At 31.4% G+C, this 15,271-nt stretch overlaps 1 protein-coding gene across 1 annotated transcript in view; it reads right to left on the bottom strand.

Annotated features, from left to right (window-relative positions):
* Positions 1–15,271, bottom strand: part of LOC113522894 (zinc finger protein ZIC 4) — a 31,093-nt gene continuing 15,822 nt past the window's right edge. The window contains exon 3 of the mRNA XM_026908736.3: positions 1–1,768. Coding sequence (XP_026764537.2) covers positions 1,146–1,768 — 623 coding nt within the window. The 3' untranslated portion in view covers positions 1–1,145. The remainder of the gene's footprint in view (positions 1,769–15,271) is intronic.

Below are 15,271 nucleotides of genomic sequence, written 5' to 3'. Positions count from 1 at the left end.
TATTTACAGGGCTGTAGAAAATACAACAATTCATCTTAAAATAACTTAAAATACTTCGTGCTCTTTCAGTCATTTATAGGTATATAATAATATCATAGACATAAGTTTCAAATTTATCATCTCTATCTAAAACATCGGCCCGTGTAAAAATAGTATATTATTATGAACATACATATAGCATTATAGTCATACAATTCAGAAATAGGTAGCACAATTAAATAGCAACTACAATTAAGTAATTTACAATAAAATGAATCGCTTATTTCTATTATCACTGGGCATTTCCTTAGAATTTATTATCTTTACACAATGCTAAACTTAAAGTTACTTTACATGATTTTTACAACCTATAAATCGTAGTTTTAAGACTTCGGTGCTTTGGCCATGATGATCGTTATAATTTTATGTAAAGTACAGCTTGTCAAATATTCATAATATAGTGCTGGAAACAATGTAACTTCAAGTAATTAGCTGTCAAGTTATAATAGTAATTAAAATTTCTTACCACGTTGCTGGTCGCATGAATATATAAAAAAAATGTAGGAAGAATTCAATTTACAAAACGCCTGTTGTAATAGCAATATAAAAAGATATAATAAATCACTGTCAACAAAGATGTTGACAAAAATATTTGCTGTATTGTAATTTTATTCCCTTAAGGTATAAAAGATACAAAAGCGACAACCAAACCTTGTGAACACACTTTGTTTATTAAAATATGTCGCGTTGTGAATATTACATCCAACTAGCAGTAATAGTCAGTAACTAGTTATCTTTAAGTTTTGCATAATTTCCTTGATAATTACTTCCTAATATATTTTGAATCGTCTTTATGAATATTAATAGACAGAACTGTGGCTGGATTCACTAAGACATCGGACGGCTGTATAAGATTTACTGGTCGGACTATGTTAATGAACTAATTAATAAGCGTATTGTACTCCTAAAAAAGCACTCGAGTTGCGCTTAAAAAACTTTTCATTCCACGTTAATTTACAAGTACATTGTTCAATCAATTTCGTTCTCACACTGAAACACAAAACGGAAATATTTTAACCTACCTACTTACAAGTGACTATTAGGAATTTGCATTGGTTCTTATGTCAACTAACCGTCGAATGAAGAGTTCTCTAAGCGCGGTGCGGTCAATAGGCGGCCGCGGCGCCCGAGTGATGCATCAAATGATGGTGGTGATACGACTCTTGCGTCGGGCACCACCACTCGGGCACACCGTGAGGCATCGTCGCCGCCGGCTGCTGGAACTGGCTCCAGTGACCGCCGAAACCTATTTTATTGTCCATTACACCATTTCCTCCGATATTTGTTAAATGCGGAGATTGATGTTGATGAGGTGGAGCCGGTGGGCGTTCGTATGGTTTTTGGTCATGTGGGTTGAGGTACTTTTCGTTTAGGCTTTCTAATTTATCTGCTATAGAAGGATGATGGTGTGGGTGGTGCGTTGGGCCTGACGTAATTGGTGGAGGAGGAGGAGCAACAGGACTGGCTGCACCGGCTGTTACACTAACACTGCCAGCCGAGGAGGAATCGTCTCCGTCACTGTCGTACCGCGGCGAGGCGTCCCCAGTGGCACCGTGCACCTTCATATGTTTCCGTAGAGACGATGGGTGCGTGTACGACTTATCGCAGCCATGGACGCGACAGTTATAAGGTTTATCCGACGTGTGGACATGCGAATGTTTTTTTCTATCCGATGAGTTCGCAAATCTTCGGTCGCAGCCAGCATACTCACATTTGAATGGCTTCTCACCTGAAAACAAAGAAATTTCGAAGTTAGATAAATGAAAATTTTAAACAATGCAATATATATTTGAATGTTTATTTTTTAGTTTTGCCCAATTAAAAACTATGATTATTACGTATGACAACGTATGACTACAGTTACAGTAACGTACGAAGCATAGCCTAATATTATTATACTTGTACCACTGAGTAATAAACAAACAGGTCTGTTGATAAATTCCTCTTAAAACATTACTAAAGCCTAACTGTGATCGCCAACACGCCTGGAAAGTGTGATAACTACTAGCAAGATCTCCTTCAGGAGGGAGGCCTATATTGAGCAGTGGACAGTGGTTGGCATGATAATGAAGATTAATTCAAATACACAAGCCTCTCCCTTGGGGGGTATTTTTCAGTAGTTGCCACGATGCAGTTAGGTTTTGGAAATGTTTTAAGAGAGATGCTACTGCCCATTCCTTCATTTAGTTGCTACATACAACACTAACGGGTAAGGATGGGGTGGCCTATTCTATGACAGGCTAATAATTACATTACAAGACAAACATTCCATGTGTAATAGATATGTATATCTTCAGTCTCGCAGTAGAGCATTCAATTTGATACGTTTACTGATTTGATTCGAGAGTAATACGATCGAGCCGCGGGTACGCGAATGTCCAATCAGCTCGTAAATAACCAGATTTGCTCGTTGTTCATAGTTTACGAGCACAAATAAATATTCACAACAATTGCACGGGATACTTAACACGGTCATAAATCATATTTATAACACGACTTTGTCACGTTGTGCTAACAAAGACTTGCAACAGTAAATAAGGCATTTCGACTTTAATATCTGTGTTGATGTATTTAGGACTGAGTTTTTGATAGCTTTTGGTGCATGTTCAAGTAAAAAAGGATTTGAGTTAATATTGCTTCCGACGATATGATGATTAAAGGTTTTGATATCCATTTTATGTTTGTAGTGCACAACGTCAATTAAAGATTTATAATATATAGACAGTAGAGATAAAGGATCGTGTGAAATTTACATACTAATCTCCACAAGGAAAGAATTCCTGTCGATTACAAAATCGGCGGAGATGTCGCGTCATATAACTAAAAAAAAAAAAACCAAACGAACTGAGAACCTCCTCCTTTTGAATGTAGAAACTAAAAGAATAAAATTTTTTTGTATCCGTTTTCGTTGTTTTAGATGCTTTTTTTCATTTTTATTATTTTTGTAGGTGCAAATTATAAAACTGTGTTTAAATATAGATATATATAGTGTGTCTATCTTATAAAATCTTTTTGATTCACAGCGATCCCAATTTTTTGCATGTTTTTATTTTTTGCCTAATATCGACCGCTTCCCGCGACCGCGTATTGACAGATTCTTCACGAGTTTACCGAATCGTATGAGATAAGTATAATATTCAATAAAATACATTGCAAGTAGGCAGAGCGCTTATAGCTAGCGTGACCGTGTCGTACAACAATGTGCTACTCTTTGTTGTATTTACAAATAAACCTCTTCGCGTATAATCCTGTGTATTGTGATTGAAACTTGAAGATCTCGAGGACGGACAGATGCTAATCTCAAGTGTCTGTTAACACGGAAATAATAGGGCTTTTTAGGCGTTCCCTTACCGCAAATTTTTGTTATACTACTCGATACTGAATAAGTGTACCATCGACGGATTATTTTGAATGGAATGATACTTCCTTTCTTCCATTCAACACTTCATTGCAAAATATTTGCACTTTAACTATCGCACACAGTGTACAATTTTGTAAGCTTTGGATTGTAAACAGTATTTTTTATCTTAATTTGTATCGGTGTATAAAAGGTATCACGGTTTCCAAAAGTGATCTGATGTTCGAGGTCAAAACAATAAAAACGTTTCGGGTATATGGACTAATGAGATAAAGGAGACCAAAACATGTGTCGCCGTCTAATTAGTAATCGGACGTCTGATCTCCGTGTGATGTCACAAAAAAGGATCAATGACAAATGCTATTAGAATGTGATGTGATGCGTTATCGCGCACGCGCCACACCGCGTCACGCTGCGCTTCTGGGTCGTCTTGATTTTATGTACTAGAATTGACAATAATATAAAGATTTGTACCTATCTTCATTTAAAATTATTTTGATAATTATAATGAATTGTAAGTACGTCGGTAACTGTCAATTATGATTTTAATTAATAGGTTATTTTTACGTTAATTTTAATTGTGAAATGTACTTACTATATGCTACATAACGATAGTATTATTTAAACAGTGATCAAAATTTATCAAAATTTTCATGAAATTTTGTATCAGGATATGATATTTTTTTTAATTATTAAAAATGAAACGATAGCCTGCGGGCTTAATTCATATTGGTTGAGTATACAGGTGAGAGGTTATAAACGAGGATGAAGTCAGGTTACTTGACTCACAAATTGCTAGTACAGCTTCAAACCTCACTAGTATAATAGTAGGATTTAAAATAATAATAATAAAATGTTCTATACTAAATTCTTACCCATATAAAATTTGTGTTACTAATATACGAGTAGTATAAGTTATATTTATTATGCCTACACTCGTTTAGTGACATAAAATAAAAAGCTTACAAGTCGGGGTATGCATATGGCATTGGTATCGTGAATTCCCCGCGCGCCGCGCTGGGACGCGGCTAGGGTCAGATCTTATCTTAAACGGCTGTATCACTGTATCACTAACAGGAGACACTTTTTTGTAGTCTTACTATTCGTGTGAATTGTATCCTCAAATTAGAAGCTTCACAAAAAATATTGGTTTAAATTATTTTTGAATGCAAAAAAAAATCTATATGTACCATATTGATTTTACCACATCATGCCATAAATATCTGGTTTTGTGTTTGAAATATTACCTACAGAGACTAGGCTGAATACTTATAATGTAGTTAATAGGTCCTAAGTCCTAAGGTGGGAGGGGAGGTTTGGGGGGAAAGGGATTGTTATCAATTGGGAGGTTAGTCTCTATTGCTATTAATATATCCTATCAGGTCGACCTCCACGCGTTTCCCCCTGAAAACTATGGTTGAATTCATCACGATGGGCTAACTGGCTTGCCTTCTCATCCTCAGTGATCATCTCTCATGGTGCCCCGCCAGTGTATACCAATAGCGCAGGCGAGATAATCGTTCCATTATCATCCATTAAAAAATAGTTCTAAGTTGGGAGAAAAAGGATTGTTACTAATGAGGTTTAACTGTCTAACAATATAACCCTATCAGGTCGACCTCTACGCGGTTTCCCCTGGAAAATATCGTTATGAATTCTAAAAGAATTCATCGCGATAGTTTCCATTATTAGCAATATATCCTGTCAGGTCGACCTCCACGTGGTCCTCCCTGAAAACCATTGTGTTGAATCCTAGGTGTATTCATCACGATGGGCTAACTGATCTGTTTTCATCCTCACCTATCATCTCTCACTGGTGCCCCGCCAGTGTATACTGATAGCGCAGGCGGGGTTGCCATTTCATTTTCATCTATAAAAAAAGTTCTAAGTTGCCAGTTCTTACTAGTAAAAATAATTTTCTTCTATCTATCTATCAAGGCTGACAATTGAAATATAGGTTAAACTGTAGAACACTTACAAATTATACTAGCGATCAGATCTAGCTTCGGGTAGATAGATAAAAAGATAAATATTTTGTATTAGTTTTAATAGACAAATTTTTAACTTTAATAGATAATTCGGGTTGCTTTATTTTAATTTTCTTAAAGATCCCTATTTTTTTAAAATAATATATGGTCTTTGCTACTCACTGATAATGTAGCTATAGAAATAAATGTAGGTGAAAGAATGTTTCAAATCCACTAAGTAGCTTTTGAGTTGACTACCTGACTGCGGTTGCCAATCTGCTGCCGAGCGTGGCAACTACTGACAAAACATCCCAAGAGAGAGCCTTATGTTCAGCAGTGGACAGTTAAAGGCTGATATGATGATAATAATGATGATGATGATGCAAAGAATGAAATCTTTATTTTTTTAAATTTAGAACAGCAAATAAGCTGACGGTTCACCTGATCTAATAATTTAACTTTATAATAACATATTAGTAGAGATAACCATCCGATACAGAATTTTTGGAAGTTCCCACAGGAAAGAAAAATGAAAGGTTTTAGGTAAGGTAGGAAACACCGCTTATTGTACTGCTTCATCTTTTGATGATTATGGATTTAATCCACGGAAAACAAAAAATATTTATACGTTTTTAAAATAAATGTATTTAATTCTAGTTATTATATATTGGGACTAAATCACATTATGAATCGTCCAGTGGAGTTTGTTGTTTTGTAAAGGAATTATTGTTAATCTTATTTTTCATAAAATCCACACATTTCCACGATGAAAATATGTTTAGTTATATTTATTTACTAGTAAGGATGGAAACGATCGAAATTCTCGAAGGCGATCATTCAGCATTTATCTACATCTATTAATAAATAATTATTTATGAGGAATTATTCAATCTACTTTTCTAGTATTTACATTTGAGTCAACTATTTCCTATTTATTATAGTGATGTAAAGGCCATGTTTTACTCAAGCATTTTATTTTTACCTTGTTTTTTATTAATTTTTTTTGTTCATTCCTATTCTGAGTGGCTTAGTTTGTAATTCTAGACTATTTCTAATTATACCAGTGTAGCTTCGGTTTTTCTGTAGAAATAAATAAATAAAATAAATTTCCGTACTAGGCCGCTTAACTAGAATTATTACAGAAATAATATAGCCATGTACATAGATATGTATCTAAAGCAACGAAGCCTGAACTTATTGTGTATACGTTGTATTGTGTACAGATAAATTGATGTCGCAAATAGATTAGCGCTATGATTATTGGAACGCAACAATATTACATTGTTATGGCCAATAATTCGTATTTAATGGGTTCGCTTATGAGAAAATGCATAATAAATATTCAATCACGTTGTAATTTAATCGACTAAGTAGTTGGCGAACAAGTCACCAGTTGGCACATCGCCTAGCCCGAATTACTACGCGATATCTGGTTACAAAACGCTACTTAAGTGCGCTCTGCTGAGAAAACAAGCTTTTTAGAAATAGCACAGGTTTCTGAAACATAAGACATTCGGACTTTGCTCTCAAATTGTAGTAAATGGCTTTAGGTGAGTTTAGAGAAAAAACAATCATTGAGTTTATTTAATATAATGTTGCAATACGATGGCAGCACGGTCCCCAATACGGGTATTCATCTATTTCAAATTCTGCTATTAACGTTTATTTTAAAAATTGTTGCCTCAAGTTGATGCTAATATGTAAAATATAGATAATATGCAAATTTCTATAATTCCACCCCATACATATTTATGTCGCAAACATACCAATACCTTATATATTTTGTTGTGTTTATTCTACTAAAAATGTGAAGATTATTTCCATATTTTTTTTTTTGTGAGAATACTCGTTAATTTTTTTTTTGTCAATTGGTCACTTGGTTCAATTATATTTTTTATCGCAAAGTTTTACCGTGTTGAGTCTGATAATGAAGTTTGTTGAAAATCATTATTGTTTATTATTTGTTTAGTATTTGGTATTAACTCTTTTATAATACAAAACGTACACTAGCAGAGAACTAGAATTCTAACCTTGAATAATATATTAATGATATGGTGACAATATCCACGCACCTGTTTTTATGGAATGAAGTTATAGCATTTAAAGTTGATTTGTTTTTTGAGCGAGATTACAAATTAAGGAAATATTAACATGTCCTTGCATTTACATTTTATTAGCCATATCCTTTTATTAATATATAGTTTATCAGATTGAATTTTCTGCTCTTTCGAAACATTCCAAGATAAATTTGAATACCAATTCTTCACCTCAAATCCTTGGAAATGTTATATGTAAAAATAATTTTGAGTTTTGCAGGTGTGTTATAGTTTATCTGTATAAGAAATTTTATATAAATAATGTCTGGCCGTTTAAACGCGATTGGGTAAAAACATCGAACTATCGAATATCTTTACGAACGTTCACATTTATAATTGAAAAACTCATAAATTTGGACACTTATTAATTTTTAAGTTTACGACATTTAACGAATGCAATAATTATTTTTACGACGACGTATTGTAATCACAGCGGTTATTAAATGATAGAGAATTGTGTGTATCTGAGTTAATTCAATCTCCAATGGACAGGCAGCTAATGAGCGCTCGATGACTAGTCGTTTTCAATCAATCCGAATGGACAAGACCACGAGCCATATATAGGGCTCAAGCCCGGCCCACTAATAGTCCACTACATTCTAAACAAAACATTGCCTACGCTATAATAAAAATAAATGATTAGTAGCCAATTGTGGTAATATTTAAAACGATTTTAATAGTATTTAGTCTTTATTTTTAATTATTTTCAAAGGAGTTGTAAGAGGAGTTTCTTAACTTGATTTTATATTGAACCGTGCCATCATCATCATCATATCAGGCTTTAACTGTCCACTGTTGACCATAGGCTTCCTCTTTTTGGAGGATTTTGCTAGTAGTTGCCAGACTTGGCAAGCGGGTTAACAAGCAGGCTTTGGTGATGTTGTAAAAGGAACGTTACTGTACATCCCTCGGCCATTAATTTTCATAACTTCAATTGAAAAGGTCATGGTGGTCTCATACTAATTTCGTCACGATTGAATTTAGTTTTTATTGTTGAAAAAATTTTACTACAAAGAACAATGTCCAATAGTTGTTAATCTATCGTGTATTGTATGTATACCTATTCAGTTATGAACTAGTCAAACATAAGGGGCTCTTCAAAGGTGTCACAATAATGGCTGATTGACGACAATTCCCCGAAAACCGATTTTCACGCGCATATTTAAAAGGAATTTCGTACGGCATGTATAATGATTTATGACCTTCCTTTTATACGAAACGTATTTCGAATTAGAAAGATATATTAATATCTTCATTTTTTCCACTTCTCAGAGAATACGGACCCTTGTCCGGGAAACACAAAAAGAATATACGGGGTCGGGCGAGCGCATTCGGCGCCCAACGACCGTGTGACAAGGTGCTTTATGCGGACGATTATGAGCAGACCGAATAATGTTCCGATACCCGATAAATATCTGCCAACTCATACAAAAGCATCCCAATAAAAATATAATAGTAAATGTAGCAACAACACAGGCCACAAACTGCAAAGTCATATCTCGCTGATAAATATAAATTAAAATGAAAACGTGTAGCGTGAGAGTAAGAAGGACGGGTAATGTCCGTGGACGATAACAAATTTAATAGGCACCAAGCGCACGCGCATGTTATGTTTCGCCTCGTGGAAAACGTACTTATACATACCTACAACTTTAGCAACTAAAAATGCAAACCTTTATTTGGCTCGAAATACCTACCTATTATTTACAGAAATAGTACCAATAAACATTATTATATTAATTATATCAACTTACTCACGTTTTAAAAACTATTAGAGTTATTAATATTTATAGGTATTCCGAATTTTAAAAAGTGAGTAAAGCGGATATTTATATAAATTATTACAATACAGTGTTACACACGATAGTTATTATTATTTTGTTTCACTTTAATTTAGTAAACAATACATGTTTACTAAATTAAAGTGAAACAAAATTTACTTTATATTATCAATTTTCTTGTATAAGACTAACTAACCTATTTAGTTAATTTCTATATAAATGAGTATATTTTAAAAACCATTAATGAATCAGCTTATAGATATTTATAGATATCAGCTTATAGATTGGTTATTAAAATGTTTTTAATAAATAAATTAATGAAAAGAAAGAAAATACTTGTATTTTTGTATAGAAATTTTTATCCAACAACTTTTGGTCCTTTTGGAAGACTCGACAAAATAGAGTCATCTACTTGATTAAAATTAAATTTTGGTTTCCGAATTTCCGGTTTTTGCATTTTACAATTAGTAAGGTAATTAAATAAATTTGTAAGGATATTTATATAATATGTTCTTATTAAGGAATAATTTTTTTCTTAATTCTCTCAAGTTTGGTGATTTTTGACATTTTATTTTATTGCAGCACGGCGACCAAGCATTAGGTGAAATTGTGTGGCACTTATTTATTTAATAAATAAATAATTTTAATTTTATATAAATAAACAAATAATAATTTGAGAGGTTAACCTCGATTTTACGATTTCTTTCTATTAACAAAACATTAAACGTACTTATATAAGCTCTAGAACTATAGACAATTAATTTACCAAGGTGTTTAAAGCTTTGCTCGTCTAGCCATATACGTGTAATGAAATGTCTGATTTGCAGTTCTAGTGGGACCTGTAAAGACACCATCTATCTTGCTCTGATACCTATCTGCTGAGAAGGCCCGACTGAGACGCTCTCTCTTGTGATATATTTTAAGTGAAATGGAAAAGTAGACAAACATTTTCCGCCAGTCTGCTCGTTCAGCGATGAAAATAATGATTACAAAGTTTTATGTTTCACAGCTTGATGATATATTTTTATTGTAGTTCAACATCTAGAAAATCGTATAAACAGAGTTTTCTTAATGTTTATACGTAAAGTGACTGGATATTTGGTCATTGTGAGAGAACGTCGTTACTAGATTATCACCTTATTTTAAATTTTTTGTTATCCCAAGGTTGAGTTGAGCCTATACCAAAAAATATTGTATCAATGTGATTGTTATATTTTAAGTATAAAACTTTAGATGTACAAATCAGCCAACCAAACCTTTTTTGCTCAACCAAATTGTGCACTCATTTTGTTTCTAACTTAAATGTTTTGTTTATTATGACATAGGCAAAATTTCTACTAAAATTATTAATATGAAAGTTTATAAAGATGTTCGGATATTTATTTGTTTATTACTCAATCATGCTCAAACAGTTCAACTGATTTGAATAAAGTAAATATACGGGTAGGTAACTAACTTAACCAACTAACCTAACTTAACGCATAGAATACTTTGCAGAACAACATCTAGTATTAATATATTATATAAATATAACTTTTAAACACGAATTTTCTTTATATTTGAGTACTTATATATAACTAGATAGACTTCATTGACGTTTGATATTAAGATACCAACTTATATAATTTATTTATAGGAACACCAACAGCATATTGCATTATTACATATATAACAAACATTAAATTTTATTTTACAACTTAATTTTAATTAATTAGTACCTAACAAATGTACGTGTATGGAAATGTGAAATTTGTGTTTTGATTTTTTTATACAACACTGTTAGCAAACGTTGTACGCCCAAGTCGTCCCTCATTGTTGGTGTGACGAGTTCTTTAGATATCCGATAAAGTATCTTGTATCTGTGAACACGAACCGGTGTTACTACGGCGCCTTTCTGCTCTCTGACCCTTGAAATTTCAGAAATGTCACGATGTATATTTAATTCTTTTTTTTTTTTTGAGTACAAAATTGCTATTTTCTTTACTTACGCCAACTGAATAATTATTATAATAATTTTAATATGTTAATTTCAAAGTAGTTAGAAATCTGCTCCATATAAACAATATATTTGTTTATCATCAGGATTTGATCTCTGTTTGACATGTTTCATACAAATTTGTTGAATTGCTTAATCTGAATACTTATAATATAAAGACAAATTTACTATTACATTTAATAGTAGATAGTATTACAAATTTTTACAAGGTATTTATCTCATTTATTGTTAAAGTTGCAGCTAACAAAGCTTTTTGTCCTATATTGATATTTTGTACGCCGCGGCAGTTGAATGGTTACCTGCCGTATATTCTGTGTAATATTTTCTAAAACCAAGTGTATATTTTTGGTTATTTTTTCCGTCTGGGCGATGATGCCGGTTAGGGCTGTCAAAACGACTGACGTATGGATTGACGAGCGTGCCCTGTCCGGGCGTCGTTTTGTACTTATTCTTGTAATGCAGGTGCTTCGTTCTATACTATTTTGTTTGATTATTAGAGTTCATAAAAAATATAAACATATATCTACCAAAGAGAGAACTGCGACTTTAAATTACGAGTTACATTAACATATTTACTAAAAACGGTTTGTAACTTGAAAAACTCAGTTTGTAACTTGAACTCTCAACTCTAATTCATAATTATTAACATGATTGAAAATATCATTATCACTATATCACTCATTATCTATCTGTCCACTGCTGAACATAAGCCTCCCTTTTAGATTGCCATAAGGTATGGTTCTGAACCATTGAAAATATAGCCTATAAATAGTTGATAGAAATTATAGCCATGGTTAAAATTAAAAGGAACATAATTTATTACACAGTTAGATGCCTGGATTAAATTTAAGAAATATTTTATCGATAATGTGATTATTATACAATCATTAATCAATGTTTTCTGAATTGGCTCAGGTCTGGGTGTTCTGGCTTTTGTCGCCAGATGTTCGTTGCCTGGTTTCTCCTAACACAGGATATTGTAGATTGAAGAGCAGGCGTTTGGTATGGTTGTGTGACACTATTGTTATTAGTCAAGCTAGATAATGTCGCATGCACAGCTAATATTTATCAAAAAATCATATCAAATTAATTAATTAATCGCATTGATTACATCTATTCAGAATGACAGTATAATAGAGTATAAATTATGATGTTCTATATTATAAAATGATTTTATTTCAAGGCATATATATATACATATATACCTATCAACTATTCTTTTAATATATAAGTATCTATTAATACACACATTATTAGTAATTTACATTTGCTTTTCATTGTCATATTTTTATATATTATTATTATGTAATAAAGTATAAATAAATAATACATACATAGGTATGTATTATTTATTTATACTTTATTATATAGAAATAGTTATAATAAGTAATTCATATAGGTTCCAAGTCAATTAAAGAATTATGAGTGAGTATTAATATTCGTAGGAGTATATAATTTTCATGTTCATATCTCAATTTATGTTGTATATACTTCAAGGTATAAAAAATGAGGCATACTTAGGGCTGGCAACTATACTGTATATCTATATCTCTTACTTTATCAAAATTTCTTATAACGCCTAATTTTAAGTTAAAAAAAGAGAATCAGATTTTTTATTGTAAAATAATTCCTAAATTAAACTTATCATATTAAAGTCAAATAAAGGTATCTTTTATATATTTTTTCATATTCATTAAAAGCAACAATATACCTACTTGCTATTCTGCGTTGTATAGAAAAACTTTTTTCTAAAAATACTTTTTCTATTTCAAATAATAAGATAAAAAGATTGGTAACCTTAATTAGATTAAATTGAATTATTTATCACGGTAATTATTTAGCAGAATCTTTTATTATATGAAGATTTTATTAACTATGTTACTAGTCTTTTGCCCGCTACTTCGTACCTGTGGATTTTAGAATTAAGAAAACCAATGAGATACCAATTTTAGATGGTGTATCGAGATGAAATATACTACACCTATTTTTAAGTTAGGCTTTCAGGAACACAAATGAAAAAATTGTATCCAACTTAGCATGATGTTGAAACGTGTATACAAACAGAAAGATAAACAGATAAAATTACTAAAATTTATTATTTTGGTATCTATTGGTCTTATATATATATATATATATATATATATATATATATATATAGATATATATATATATATATATATATCGAATATCAAATATATAGATATATATTTGATATTCCCCATGTACAAACATCGTTTAATAACAATTCTGTTATATTAGTAAGAAAATGTATCACACGAATTGTTTGTTTGTTCACTTTTATATTTTAAAGTTATACCTGTTATGGATCAATTTAAATTATAGGTACTGTCATGATACAATTGTAATGAAGACTCTATAAGCTTACATTTAGATGTAATGTAAAAAATTGCGTATTATTAAATTTACAAGTAAAACGTTTAAATATCCATCAGAAACAGCAATCCTGTGTACTCGTACTTATTATTATTAAGATTGTCTTTTGAAAATGAAGATACCGTTTAAGGTGCGGGCCGTTTTATTAATTGTACACGTCGGTATGTATCACATTTCTCGGTATTGAGCTCCGTCTCGATATATAGGAGCCAGTGTGCGCCGATACACTCAGTTACGTGATTGGAATCGTGTGGACACGCGTTTCAAAATTAATTTATTTTTTAATAATCAAGTTTATGATACATACAGGACATCTAATAAATTTAACACATTATTATATACATTATAATAGGAACATATAAATAAATAAATATAATTTCACTATCTAATTGTCAATATCTACTTTGTAGATATTGCTGCTTCTTGAAATCGTATGAAATTTCATTAAATTGTAAGAAAATTGTTCGATATCTAATTTCTCATGTCGTTGGTTATCTTAGTTTTGGAATCAGGCAATTAGCATTATAATGTAAAAATATATAAATAAATGTGCTCATTTCTTATATTTTATTATTATAGTCGACATTAATAAATATGATATAGGTACGCGTTTTCAAATGATAAAATAAGTTTTTTTTTTTTTTATTACCTTGACAACCCTACACGACAGTCCTTAATTCGGATGACTAATTGTTGTCAATAAATTAAAATCAATATACAGACATTATATGAATAGTAAGGAATATTTTCATCAACGAAATATTTTTTATTAAATTAGATCAGATCTATTTAATTTATTGTTAGATTACTCTAAATTTCTAAATGTTTTCCATTAAATACCTGTAATATATTAAAGAGACCATTATGGCCTATTGATTTACTGTTTAGACGACAAAAGATCTTAATGGTCATAATTTTAGTTCGGGGCACCAAATAACTTTTTGTTTATTAATATAAACAAAAAGTCGTCAAGAAATCTATTTAATTTGAAAGGTGGCTGTAAGCTGTCAATTTACAGTTTTTGATTAACGATTCGAATCTTTGGTTGGACCCAAAATTGTGCAACACAAAGATAAAAGCACTTGTCTAAATGCTACATATAATAATTACTTCATCTGATTATGATTACAATAATGAACATATATTATTAAAAATAATTGTTCGCGAACAAAATTGTAATTAATTTAATATTCATTAACGATTAATTATTAAATTTGAGTTTTTATAATAAGTACTAAATTGCTAAATTTAATTTATACACTAGTTAAGTATGTTACAATATTTTTAAGTTAAAAGCGTCTATATAAATCAAAAATATTTTAATTTTGCAACTAAGTTGATCAATAAATTTTTCGTATAACGTATTTGGATGTACACGGGCCGTGTCCACTCAACACCCACGCCGGATCGTGTTTCAGCCCCCGGGCACATTTTTGGGACAAACCAATATTTCTAACGAATATTAATAGCTGGTTTTGTTTTTATTTCAGCATCTTTAATTTTTGTTGTGGCCTGAGACACGCTCACATTCTAAGCGTGTCACACATTCTTTGTGGGTAGGTCTGTATTAAACGGTTTTGTACTACAATATATTATAAAATTTTATATAAAACTTTATTTAGTATACCTAAGTTTCATTT

The sequence above is a fragment of the Galleria mellonella genome, unplaced genomic scaffold, assembly GCF_026898425.1.
Source record: "Galleria mellonella isolate WM207_F2 unplaced genomic scaffold, CSIRO_AGI_GalMel_v1 utg38, whole genome shotgun sequence".
Classification (NCBI taxonomy): domain Eukaryota; kingdom Metazoa; phylum Arthropoda; class Insecta; order Lepidoptera; family Pyralidae; genus Galleria; species Galleria mellonella.
This window is presented reverse-complemented; position numbering and strand designations above follow the sequence as displayed.